Raw genomic sequence first — 13,973 nt, 5'->3', positions numbered from 1 at the left:
GCCCCCATGACCATAATTTTTTAGTGGCTCCATAATATTCCATTGTTCAAATGCCACAGTTTAAACATTCCTATATTTTAGGTACTTTCCAAAATTTTATAATCACAATGAGCACCATATATCGTTTCCATAAGTATGTGTTTTCTGCTTTTTGACTTTTTCTCTAACATAAATTCTCTTTTGATGTAACTCAGTAGGGGCGCCTGGGTGGCTCAGTCGTTAAGCATCTGCCTTCGGCTCAGGTCATGGTCCCGGGGTCCTGGGATCGAGCCCCGCATCAGGCTCCCTGCTCCGCGGGAAGCCTGCTTCTCCCTCTGCCACTCCCCCTGCTTGTGTTCCCTCTCTCGCTGTGTCTCTCCCTCTCTATCAAAAAATAAAGAAAATCTTAAAAAAAAAAAAGAAAGAAAATGAAAAATGATGTAACTCAGTAGCAGGCTCACATTTTTTTTCCTTGAGGAACTTCAATGTGTTACTCCCATCATTGTTGGTCTCAAATGTCTGATGATAATTTAAGTATTTTTTTCCTTAGAAGTCACTTGTTTCTTTTTTCCTAGATGTCCAAGGGATATTTTTTTTTTCTTTAAAGTCCAGTAATTTTGTTAGACTGTGTCTTGGTGTTGGTCACTCTGTATTGCTATTCATAGGGACATAGTGTGCTTCTTTAATATGTAGTTTCAGATCTTTTCTTTCAGGGAAGTTTTCTTGAATTATTGCTTTTAGTATTTGTTATTTTCCTTATGTTTTCTTTTTTTTCTTTATTAGATCTTGTCTTCACTGATTTACTTTCAAATCATTTTAACTTTTTCCTTATTTATAATTTTCAAAAATTCTTTATTTTTTGCCCATCTCTAAGGTGTTATCTGTTGTGTTTATTCATTCTTATATTCCTTTTAAATTAGCCTTCATTTTTGCAGAGACTTCTGAAATTTCTAATTCTTTTCTAAGTTCTAACATCTCATTTCTAATGAGATGTTTTCTAATTCTGATTTATATTGTTTTCAATGTCTTGTATCATTTTATTTTCTTGTTGGTCATCTCCTCTGAGAGTTCCTTTCTTCTTGTTCTCATAATAACTTCATATGGGATTTATCTGTGGAGTTAGTTTCCCTGAACTTCTACACAGAGATGGGGTTCAGGGTGTCTTTTCTAGCTTTACAAGCTCCCTCTTGTTTTCAGTTAGTTTTGTTTTTGTTTTAATGGTGACTTGTTTTCTGAGGTTGCCTAGCTTTGTTCCACTCACTTACTTGTATGTGAACTTTTGCTCTCCTTCAGCTCTGTTGACTCCATCCTATTTAGGTTTGCACTTACTCCTAACAGTGTCTCCTTAGTGTGGTGCCCTGATCTGGGAGGTAAGCATCTCATCTGGTCAGTTTGGGGAGTTCATTGCAGCTAAACTTCTCTAGCTCCTCAGACCTTTCTCTAGACCTCTGTGTGCAATGCAGCAGATAGTCCTGGTTTCGGCTGAGCTTGTCAAATTGGTCCCCATGCTTTTTTTTTTTGAATACCTATTGGCTATTTGGGACTTTTCCTGTTCTCAGCTCTGTCTCAGACTCCCTGTTATTTCCTTCTGCTTCCTTTGCACAGATACTAATATTATGAGGGACTTGTGGCTGCTAATTGTTTGACTTTCTAGCATGTATTTTGGGGCTCATGAGGATCCCTGATCGTCTAGTTTTGTTGTAAATGTTCATGGGATTTTACTTTTGCTGTCTGGGGTTTGCTGTCTGTCTGTAAAACATACACGCACACAAAGTCATTTAAACTCACTGTGCTAGGGATCCCCAAGACCAGGTTTAATGATTCACTAAGAGTACTCACAGAACTCAACATATAATCATACATATGGCTGTGATTTATTACAGTGAAAGGGTACAAAGCAGAATCAGTAAAGAGAAAAGGTGCATGGGGTGAAGTCCTGAGGAAACCAGGTATAAGCTCCGAAGCATCCTCTCTCAGTGGAGAGGAGGTACTTAATTTCCCCAGCATCAAACTGTGACATGTATGAAGCGCTGTCTACCAGGGAAGCTCATTAGAGATTCATTGCCCAGAGATTTTAGTGGAGGCTAGTTACCTGGGCACCCTCTATGTAGCATATATTGAAATTCCAAACTCCTAGAAGGAAAGCAGCTGTTCAGCCATGGTGCAGTCATAAACCGTATCTCATACACAAACAGTTTCGGCACAGTGAGCCACTTTTATCAGTCAGTGAGTCGCTCTTTTCAGTTAGGGTAGTGGAAACCCTCCCAAAATCCCAGATACCAGCCAAGGGCCAACCTTGAGAAATAGGACTTTCTAAGGATAGGAAGTCTAGGCCTGCACACACACACACACACACACACACACACACACACACATATGGGGTTATTCAGAGAGATTTCAGAAACCCTGCCACCGCTGTAACAACTAACTTTTCAGAGTCTTCGAGTTAAAAGGATTTTAAGCAGGACAAATATGTTCAGATTTCCAGTTTTGAAGAGGTTACTGCTGCAGCAATGTGAAGGATGGATAGTAAGCTACTGAGAATGGAAGTGGGCAGTACCTCCAGTGACAGTTGATTAGTGCTTGAGACAAGACACTGGGACTTAAGAAGAGGGAGGGGATGGGGATGCCTGGGTGGCTCAGATGGTTAAGCATCTGCCTTCGGCCCAGGTCATGATCCCAGGGTCCTGGGATCAAGCCCCACATCGTACTCCTGGCTCAGCGGGGAGCCTGCTTCTCCCTCTCCCTCTGCCTCTCTCCCTGCTCATGCTCGCTCTCTCTCTGTATCTCTGTGTCTCAAATGAATAAATAAAATCTTAAAAAAGAAAAAAAGAGGGAGGGGATGGAGTTGAAGGGATACTGTATATATTTATGCATGTGTGTGTATGTGTGTGTGTGTCTATATGTATGTCTATATACACACGTATAGTATCTGTTGTATATATAAGTATAGTGTCTAGTATATATATGTATATATACATATATATGTATTTAGGTACATACATATTACAGATTATAAAGCTATAATAAAATATGAGTGGATATTCTTATCTCTGTGAAGGTAAGGCTTTTCTAAGTATAAGAACAAAGTTATAAGTTAGGGAGACAGATATGATAAATTTAAATGCATAAAAACTTAAAAGTCTGACAAATAGCAATCTTTTAAAAAATTAACAAAATTGAAAGAAAAATGGGGAAATATTTATACTTATGAGAGCTTTAATGTCCTTATTATAGTAAGATCAATTGCAAATTAGGATTTAAAAAAATCTTAATAGCCCAATGGAAAATAAGCAAAGTAGATTAATGTGTAATTCATAAAAGAAGGAAGACAGATGGTCACTTAGTATTTTTCAACCAAGAACCTTACCTTTAAAGCATGAACAACAGTGAAATACAAATTCTTTCATAAATTAGCAGATTTTAAAAATGATAGTAGTTAGGATACTTGGAAATTGGAAATAACCTAAGTGTCCAACATTAGATTATTTAGATAAATTGATATATATTCATGTATTATCCAGCTGTTGAAGTCATGTAGTAGAAAGTATTAGTGACAGTGCTGAGTTTATAATAATAAAGTATGATCCCAGGTTTTCTTTTTATACTTACTGAATACACACAAACATACATTCACACAGAAAAATATTTAAACAATAAAATTAAGACTTATTTACAACAAAACTAAATGTTAACCAGTTTTTTTTGTGGGTGGTAGGATTGTAGATTTTTTTTCTCTCCTTTTGTGTGTGTGTGTGTTTAAGATTTTATTAAAATATTTGAGAGAGAGAAAGAGATAGTGACAGTGATAGCGAGAGAGAGCACAAGTGGGAAGGAGAGGGAGAAGCAGGCTCCCCACTGAGCAGGGAGCCCTACATGGGCCTGGATCTCAGGACTCTGGGATCATGACCTAAGCTGAAGGCAGACACTTAACTGACTAAGCCACCTGAGTGCCCCATGTTTTGTTTTTTTATTTCAAACATTTATGTTTGAAAACTATGGGACCAACAAACTGTGACCCAGTAGCTGACCATTATTTTTGTAAATAAAGTTTTATTGGAACACAGCCATGCTCATTCATATTGCTTTTGCTGTACAACAGCATAAAATATTTACTGCTTGGCCCTTCAAGAAAAAGTTTGCCAACCCTTGATCTATAGTGAGTGATGTACTTTTTATATTTAGAAACATATATTTCTCCACAAGCACATACACTCTTACATAATAATAATGTAAGAAAAAATGGCATTGCTGCTTTTAGGGATGTTTTTCATAAGGTTCTTGGCAATATTTTTTTTTTTCCTTAGATGGTTTGAATCTGGAACCAGGTGTAGGGGCTTAATAAGTACTGCTGGTACTAACATGTATTATTAGTACTTATTTTAAATATAATTTAGTAGATTAATACTTCATTTATCCAGGTCATTGGATAGTCTTTTAATGATACTCTAAAGACATGATGATTTAATAGCTGTAGAAAGGTCAGAAATGTATCAGAGAGATAGAGGGGAGCCATTTAAAGAAATCAGTTTGGCTACTTAAGGGTCTTTTAAAAAAGTATATGTAAAAGATGGTCAAATGGGTACATATACAATGAAGAATGAGTCATGAGCCCGTGAGAATAGTGGCGGCTACGGCTGTGTACACGGCTCTGTGCAGAGATTCTGTTTAATTCTTAGAAGAACTTTGACTGGAAAATAAGAGCGTTTTCTGTCTTGTAGATGAGAACACTGAGGCTTGGAGAGTTTAAGTAATTTACCCAAGACCCTGCAGAGTTTGGCCGAGACCCTGCTTGAATGAAGATTGATGGTTATCGTTAGCCTTTTTTCTTCTCTTAAATAAGGTTGCCAAATAGGTCCACAGAACATGTATGAAGCAATATTTGGAATTTAGGTTTCGACTTAATCAAGAAATGCATTTTTAACTATTTATAAAGTTTCATTATATGAAGTAGTAAGCTCCTTTTTCCTTGCTATATTCAAATAGATTCTGGATGACCACCTTCCAGTAGGAATCCTGTGGCTAAGAGGTTGAATTTTATGTACTTTGAGGATCTATGAGGTCTATGTTTTATGATGTTAGGTTTTTTTTTTTAAGTTCTGCTTGTGTATTTAATCTAAATTTAGATTATATGAAGGACCATAACTATATAAACTCTTTTTTTATTCTTATGTTAATCCCCATTATATAAACTCTTAATGTGCTACAGAATTTTTAAAAAAATTAATGTTTTGCTAGGTTGATATGTGACTATAAACATCGCAATTCACTAAGGACCTCTGTCTTTTTTTTTTTTTCCTTTTTAGAGAGAGAGCTTGGGGATGGAGGGAGGGGCAGAGGGAGAGAGAGAACCTCAAGCAGGCTCCATACTCAGCATGGAGGCTGATGCAGGGCTTGATCTCATGACCCTGAGATCATGACCTGAGCCAAAATTAAGAGTCGGACACTTAACCGACTAAGCCACCCAGGTGCCCTCTATGTCTTTTATATAGTCAAGGTCCAAGTAGTTTATTTTTCCTTGAGTGTAGACCAGAGGAAAGATTGTTCTGTTGGAATGGATATACTTTTCCTCAACAAAAATGGAAAACACAAGCTGATGTTTTCTCTTTGTACTTTAACCGTCTGAAAATGAGGAGCCATATTTAATGCATGACCAAAGTAATTATCTCATGTTGGGGTGTCTGATAACAAATACTCCTTTTGTTTCCTTAGACAGAATTTGTTTTGTATTAATCATAAATATTTTTGTTGTTGAGGGCTGATATATATTATTTTGAAACATCTTAGAAGTAGGTAGTATATGAGTTTTTAATATATAGAAGCTAGTGGTTTCTGAGTGGTTTCTAGTGGTATATAGAAGCTTTTGGAGTATAATAGATTAAACTAGATAGAACAAACAAAAAACCTTCAGATTTGACTTTTGTTTTGTGCCAGATTTATCTGGGACCTATATGTATAGCTACTCTCAGCCTACTAGAGCCTGATTCATTGCTTTATTTGGAACTCTAACTTAACTCTTTGAAAACCAGTTTCCCACTCTTGCAGATTCTACTGTTAATTTCTATACTTATATTGCTGTTTCTGTGCAGGGAAAAATTAGCTTAAATGTAAGATACTTAATCCTCAGCTCAGTAAGTGATAATATCAACACAAGTTTGAAAGCAACATTTTAGTAAAAGTAGATAAAATTCATCTACTTTACTCAAACTGGATCTTTGTTTATTCTGATCCAGCAGAAGCTAGAAAGAGAGAATGTCTCCACTGCCCCCAGGGATGAGTGTTTAGAGAAAGGCCAGTATTGCCCTCAGGCTGATGCTTTTGAAAGAAGGATATAGTCCATCCCCAGTCTAGAGTGTTGTCAGTTCTTTGTGGTTTACTTAATTTTTTTATTATGCTTCAAGTGCTAAATTGCCAGTGCATCAAATGCCCAGATTCAAACAAATATATCCAAATATCTAAAATATGTAGAGGGCGCCTGAGTGGCTCAGTCGGTTAAGCGGCTGCCTTCAGCTCAGGTCATGATCCCAGGGTCCTGGGATTGAGCCCACATCGGGCTCCCTGCTGGGCAGAGAGCCTGCTTCTCCCTTTCCCTCTGTCTGCCGCTCTGCCTACTTGTGCTTTCTATCTCTGTTAAATAAATAAATAAATAATCTTTAAAAAAATAAATAAATAAAATAAAATATGTAGAGAAAATAAATTTGAAATATTGCTTATTCTCTGCCAGTGTTCTCTGATACTTATAAATCGTGATTTGGCTGTGATTAGCTACTGGGCCTTTTATTATGGTAGATATTCCTAAGCCTGATGAGTTAATGTAGTTAATCTCAACATACTATATTTTTCCTCTACAAAAGGGGAGGTTGAGGTAGCTCTATTCCAAGATAATAAAATCATGACAAATATTTAATTACTAGAATATTGGTATGTATTAGGATCATCTTATAGCCCACTAAGTGATTTTTATGGTTGTCATAGTTGAAACCTCTTACTCTATGAACAAGAGAAGTCCTAAATCCTCTGTGAATAGTGTGGTTGACTGTTGCCATCATTTATATAGTTTATATAAAACGTTCTTATGAATGGTTACAATTGCATAAAATTTATTCTTATTTTTATAGTCTGTTCGGCACTTGAAGTACTCCTTGTTTAAGAAATCACTACTGGGCAGTGTTTCGGATAACGGAATAGTAACTCTCTGGGATGTGAATAGTCAGAGTCCATACCATAACTTTGACAGTACACATAAAGCTCCAGCTTCAGGCATCTGTTTTTCTCCTGTCAATGAATTGCTATTTGTGACTATAGGCTTGGATAAAAGAATCATTCTCTATGACACTTCAAGTAAGAAGTAAGTGTGACACGATCATTTCTTAATTTAGTGACAAATAACTATTATCTCATTAGCAGACATTTGTGATTTGCATAGACCTCTGGTTAATGTTTGGAAGATCTAAAGTTGTGTGCTTGATATCTAGAAGGATAGAATTTTCTCTTTCTTCCCATGCAGAAAAAAATACATGAGATGCGGATATTCTTTAGAGTACATCTGGATGTTGAATGTTGAGGATAGCATGTTAATGATTGCACATCTTTATTTTAGCATATAGGCATGGTATTCTTTTTCAGAAATACAACTAAATATGTATATTTTAAAAGCAGTGTGATTAATTTGCTTTAAAATTAATTCATTATCAAGAGCAGGGTTTCTAAACTGTTGACATTTTGGGCTGGATAATTCTCGTTTGTGGGGGCTATCCTGGGCATTGTAGAATATTCAGCAGCATCCCTGGTCTCTATCCACCAGAGGCTAGTAGCACTCCGCATATTAGAAAAAGTAGCAAAATTGCCCCCAGTTGAGAACCACTGATCTAGAGCTAAAGGGTACATAATCTTCTAAGTATCTGGGTCCATTGTGCCTTCTGGCTTTCTTAACAGTTATAGGTGTGCTTGGTTAGCTATAAAAAAAAAAATGGTACAAGAGTGCTACAGGTGTATTGAAGACACCTAGCAGTATCTAAAGATTGTATGGAAGAAAGTGGTAATGTTATGACTAGGGAAGGACTTTTTGTCAGTCCTTGTTAAAGTTTACTGTTACTTGTTTTACTTTCTTCTTTTTTAAAAATTTTTCTTTTTTATTCTTTCTTTTGAACTTTACTGAGAAACTTAAGAGTCAGTAAGCATTTCTCTCTTATACCAAATAACTGTGGCAAAGAGCTCAGCTTCAGCAGTTTAGTATCCATATTTCTATATTAGCTTCATGAGGATCAAGCCACATGGATTCTGTTAGCTTTCTGGTCAAGAAATGCACAGCTAAAAGAGCAAAGTAGCAGCTGCTCCCCTGCGAAAGGTCATAGTCCTCTTGAGACCTAAGCAGATCAATAAATGGAAAGGGGATGGTTAGGGCCTCCTTAATCCTGAGACTAGAGCCCTTGTTTGTGGAATAACACTCAGGAAGTCTGTCATGTTCACTGTCGAAGTAGTAATTACTCAGAGAAATAGTTGCTGCTTCTAGATGATGTAGAACGTACCTATTGGAAGTGAAAAGGAAAAATAGGATGGAGTAGGCAGCAGTTCCTTTATATGCCATTGTATTAGAAAGGTCTCTAAGTCTGGTTCTGAATTTACGCTTTACACAAATATTGGGGATGCATATTCTAAGTCACTTTGCCAAATGCTAAGTAGCTTTGGTTTTGGTAGATAGCTATCTATAGGTCACATACACTTACATACCTATATAGGCTCACATATCTAGATATACTTTGTTACCCTTTCCAAAGGCTAGTGAAAACCTTAGTGGCCGACACCCCTCTGACTGCAGTGGACTTCATGCCTGATGGAGCCACTTTGGCTATTGGATCTTCCCGTGGGAAAATATATCAGTATGATTTAAGGATGTTGAAATCACCAGTTAAAACCATCAGTGCTCACAAGACATCTGTGCGGTGTATAGCATTTCAGTACTCCACTGCTCTTTCTAAGGTAAGGTATTTCTTTTCATTATTTTTTATTTTATTAAATAAGTCTAGTTCAGAATATGGAAATTATATTTCGTCCATTAAACACAGTGTAGTTTTACTTCGTAATTATTTTAATATGAAAGCGTTTTAAATGACTGGTACAAAGCCATTTGATACTTGGTTTTAAAACTATTTTTTTGTACTTAATTCTCATATTTCTCTCTTCAAAAAATATCTTAAAAGGCTTTTTGGTTCAGAGGGAAACTCTCAGATCCACCAGCAGGCTTAAGATTTGTAAGGGAAATTATATATATTTTTAACCTAACAGGGAATTGATAAAATATTAATGTATAGTATGGAGCATTAGAAACCTGAGCTTTTAAATATTCCATTGCATTTCAGTCAAGTTTAAATAAAGGCTGTTCAAATAAGCCCACAGCTGTGAACAAACGAGCCATTAATGTGAGCACTACCAGTGGAGGAGTTCAGAATTCTGGAGTCGTCAGAGAAGCAGCCACCACTCCCATTGGCACGGCTCTACCACAGCCCATGACAACAGCCGGGGGGAAAGGAGCAGTTGCTGTGCAAGACAAAGCAGGTAAATGCTGCTTATGTATCATATGTGGAGTTTCCACCCGGCACCCCACCCCGGTATATATTATTAGTGCTTTCTTCAAGAACCTGGAACTCAAATTCACTTGTGTATTTAGGTAAAATTATTAATAGTGAAAATAGAAGAAGTGACCATTTTAACTTGAGCTATAAATTTTTAAAAAAGTAATGAAAGGCACCTATTCTATTTAGCTGAACTTCTGTTGTAAGACATATTGATTATCTTAAAAACAGAATAATGCCAATCCAGAAATTATCCTTAATACCACTCCAGACTGGATGACTGTCCATTGTGTCTTCAGATTAATCAGTAGAGAATATGATTCTTTGATGCTGTCATTTTGATTTGATCTCTGAGTCACAAAAAAAGCTATTAATGGCTTCTTTTATTTCATATTTCAGAAGGTAAAGTAAGTCAGGTGATGAATGTATTTAAGTGCAGAATAGTGCCTGGCACATATTAAGCAGTATATTTTAATAGTTTATTAAAGAAAAATAAAAATTTTGCAATTTTTAAATAATTTCTTCTACTCTGAGAATCGTACTGATGAAATGGTTCTTAAAGAATTCCTTTAGACTTTGTGAAGGTGTAATATAAGCTTCCCTGTATTTACTGTAGAGAATATTCCTTTTCTCTAAATTCCTGAAAACATTTTTTTTCTTTTAAATTTTAAGAAGTTACACTATACTGTCAACTTGCGACGTATTTTTAAGTCTGCATGGTAGGGGCATCTGGGTGGCTCAGTTGGTTGAGTGTCCGACTCAGGTTTGACTCGGGTAGTGATCTTGGAGTTGTGAGATCAAGCCCCACATGTTGGGCTCTGCGCTCAGTAAGGAGTCAGCTTGGGATTCTCTCTCTCTCTCTCTCTCTCTCTCTCTCTCTCTCTCCCTCTGCCCCTACTCCCACTCTCATGCACTCTCTCTCAAATAAATAAATAAATCTTTAAAAAAATTTTAAAAAGTCTGTATGATATACCACTGTGTTTCCAAACTAGTCTCATTAGAAATGCATGTATCCATGTCTTTTAAGGTTTCAGGACAAGTAGTTAACTTGGACAAAAATATTTGTTGTACCTTCTCAGCATGAGTTTACAGTTTTCAAGTAGAAGCAAAACTTTAATTTGTTAGCCTTGATAGTATGGAATGGTTTTTAAAAAGATATAATAAGTATATATCTTCATTATAAATTTTCTGTTAATATCTACATCATCCTTACATAAAAGTCATTACATATTATATAGAAAAATAATTTCTTATTTAAGAACTCCCAGAAACAAATATTATTCCTATATACTTAGAAGAAGAAATTCATTTTGAAATAGAACTTTGGGTAATGTTCACCAAGATGTTGAATTAACTATATTATAAAAATTGTCATTATTTTTTTATTATTGATTCTATTCATAATTTCCAAAATTAAACAAAATAAAGTTTCTCTTATTTACTCTGAGCTTTCTGAAGTCTCACTGTTACTCATTTAGTTTTTAATAAGGAAACTCATGTGTAACGATGACAGCATTAATTAGGAAATGCAAGAGTTGGGTCTGCAGGGTCACTGATTAATGATAACTGTTGGCTGATTAGCAAAGTTTCTGACAAAATGAATGTTTTCTCTGTACCCACAGAGTTAGAAACTTTTGTTTATTAATTTTATTTTGAAATAATTGCAAACTTATAGAAACATTTCAAAAATAGTACAAAGAACTCCTGAGCTCTAGTATACCCTTTAGCAGATTCAGTTTTATAAATTTTGCCACATTTGCTTCATCATTAGCGCGCACTCTCTCTCTCTCTCTCTCTCTCACACACACACACACACACACACACACGTACATCTTCCCTACTCTGAAATATTGAGAGTATGTTAGGCGTAAGTCTTGGGTCTGTGACTTCTACCAGCATGACTCTGGGCAGTTTTCTTAACCACTTTGAGTCTTATTTTCTCTTCCATAGATAATATTTAACTTTTAGGGTTACTGTGAAAACCAGAGAAGATGTATCAAAAGTGCCTGGCACATGATAGGCACTTAGTGAATTATGGTTTTGCTAATATTGTCATCACGGTTATCATCGTTACTATTATTTTTAACTTCCTGTAAAATGAATCTGAAATTTGAAAAAATTTCACATTGCTTCTACTAAAGGTGCCAACCACTGCATTCCCACCAACAGTGTAGAGGGTTTCCCCTATCTCCACATCCTTGCCAACACCAGTTGTTTCTTGTGTTGTTGATTTTAGCCATTGTGACAGGTGTGAGATGATATCTCATTATGGTTTTGATTTGCATTTTTCTGATGATGAGTGATACTGAGCATCTTTTCATGTGTCTGCTGGCCATCTGGATGTCTAGTTTGGAGAAATGTCTGTTCATGTCTTCTGCGAATTTTTAAATTAGACTATGCATTTTTTGGGTGTTGAGTTTTATTAAGTTCTTTATATATTTTGAATACTAACCCTTTATCAAATATGTCACTTGTAAATATCTTCTCCCATTCTGTAGGTTGCCTTTTAGTTTTGTTGTTTTCTTTTGCTGTGCAGGAGCTTTTTGGTGAAGTCCCAGTAGTTTTTGCTTTTGTTTCCCTTGCCTCAGGAGACGTATCTACAAAGAAGTTGCTATGGCTGATGTCAAAGAGGTTACTGCTTATGTTCTCCTCTAAGATTTTAAGGGTTTCATGTCTCACATTTAGGTCTTTAATCCATTTTGAATTTATTTTTGTGTATGGTATAAGAAAGTGGTCTAGTTTCATTCTTTTGCATGTTCTTGTCCAGTTTTCCCAACACCATTTGTTGAAGAGACTTTTTCCTACTGGATATTCTTTCCTGCTTTGTCAAAGATTAATTGACCATATAGTTGTGGGTTCCGTTCTGGGTTTTCTGTTCCATTGATCTGTGTGTCTATTTTTGTGCTGGTACCATACTGTCTTGATGATTACAGCTTTGTAATAGAGCTTGAAGTCTGGGATTGTGATACGTTATTTGCTTTTTCTTAAATATAGAAAACAAACTGATGGTTACCAGAGGGGAAGTGAGTGGGGGGGGGGATGGGTGAAACAGGTGATGGGGATGAAGGACTGCACTTATTGTGTTGAGCACCTGGTGTTGTATGGAAGTGGTGAATCACTATATTGTACACCTGAAATTATTACACTGTATGTTAACCACCTGGAATTTAAGTAAAAACTTAGAGAACCTTTGCAGACTTGTTGCTAGTGCTTATTTCAGAGGAAAACAGCAGTTTAAGAAGTAAAAAATGTCTTTAGCACTACTTTCAAATGATACCAAACTTCTTTCTCCTAAAGTTCCAGAGGCTAAAGTTATGCATTCATACATGTTTAAACATCTAGAAGAAGGAGAGAAAATTTATTCTTTATAACAGTTTAACTCTTGGTGTAAACACTTCAATGACAGTGATGTACAAATGTTCAGTAATATTTTAACTTTTTATCAGGTGTTACTAGAAAAGTTTATTTTATTTGCCAGGTTTGGACCTTTTTGGATATGCTGGCTGTTCTTTGTTTTTATCCCAGCTTTTCAGTTTTCATTTGGGACCAAGATGGCAAATAAAACACTATTTAAAATGTAATACAGGGGGCACCTAGGTGGTACAGTCCATTGAGCCTCTGACTCTTTGTTTCGGCTCAGGTCGTTATCTCAGGGTTGTGAGTTCCTGAATTGAAGCCCCATGTCAGGCTCCTTGTTCAGCAGGGAGTCAGCTTAAGATTCTCTCCCTCTCCTTCTGCCCCTCCCTTCTCTCTCTCTCTCTGGAAAAAATAAATTAAATAAATCTTTTTAAAAAATGTAATACAATAACATGCTACCAGTTAAAGTACCAGACTTTCATCACAGCTCTTGAATCTCTAGAACTCATTCTTCAACCCAAAAATGGGCGAGAAGCTACTGAGCCCACACAGTTCAGTCTTACAAAGTCCCTGCCCTAATTCCTTGCATTATATACTGGCAGGGAAAATAAACTGCTGCACATCTCTTCATTGTTGTCTACTATGCTGTTCTTTATGAGTTTAGTATTCTGGTTTCTTTCCTCTTAGTAAACTATCCTGAGGCTAGTAAAGTCATTTGAGATCAATAATACTGAGAGCAGTGTTAAGCTTCCACAGTTAGTGAAGGAAAAGACAGAAGAGGGAAAAAGGAGATCCAGTTACTGCAGTTATGGAAAGGAACTAACATTACTTGAATCCTGCTCTATGTTAGGCATCGTGCTATATGCCTTACAGACTTTTTTAACCATTTGTAGATGTTCATAAAAGTGAGCCCATTATAAGAAGTTGGTTGTGTTCAGTATACTTTGTTAAAGAGGGCAGCAAAGTATATAAATCATTTTGGGAAAATTTCATCAAAATGGCTAAAATAAGGTGGTATCATATGAATAAATAGATTATTTGCTTTTGAGAAGCCCTTCCTTCCAT

The 13,973-nt window shown here is 36.1% G+C and overlaps 1 protein-coding gene across 1 annotated transcript in view; it reads left to right on the top strand.

The window, feature by feature from the left end:
* NEDD1 (NEDD1 gamma-tubulin ring complex targeting factor) overlaps positions 1-13,973 on the top strand; it is a 50,497-nt gene that overhangs the window by 20,947 nt on the left and 15,577 nt on the right. Inside the window, exons 6-8 of the mRNA XM_021687542.2 lie at positions 7,098-7,327; positions 8,757-8,958; positions 9,339-9,534. Coding sequence (XP_021543217.1) covers positions 7,098-7,327; positions 8,757-8,958; positions 9,339-9,534 — 628 coding nt within the window. The remainder of the gene's footprint in view (positions 1-7,097; positions 7,328-8,756; positions 8,959-9,338; positions 9,535-13,973) is intronic.

Source organism: Neomonachus schauinslandi, chromosome 5 (genome assembly GCF_002201575.2).
Source record: "Neomonachus schauinslandi chromosome 5, ASM220157v2, whole genome shotgun sequence".
Lineage (NCBI taxonomy): Eukaryota > Metazoa > Chordata > Mammalia > Carnivora > Phocidae > Neomonachus > Neomonachus schauinslandi.
The sequence above is the reverse complement of the archived record's forward strand: the minus strand, read 5'-3'. Positions and strand labels throughout refer to the sequence as shown.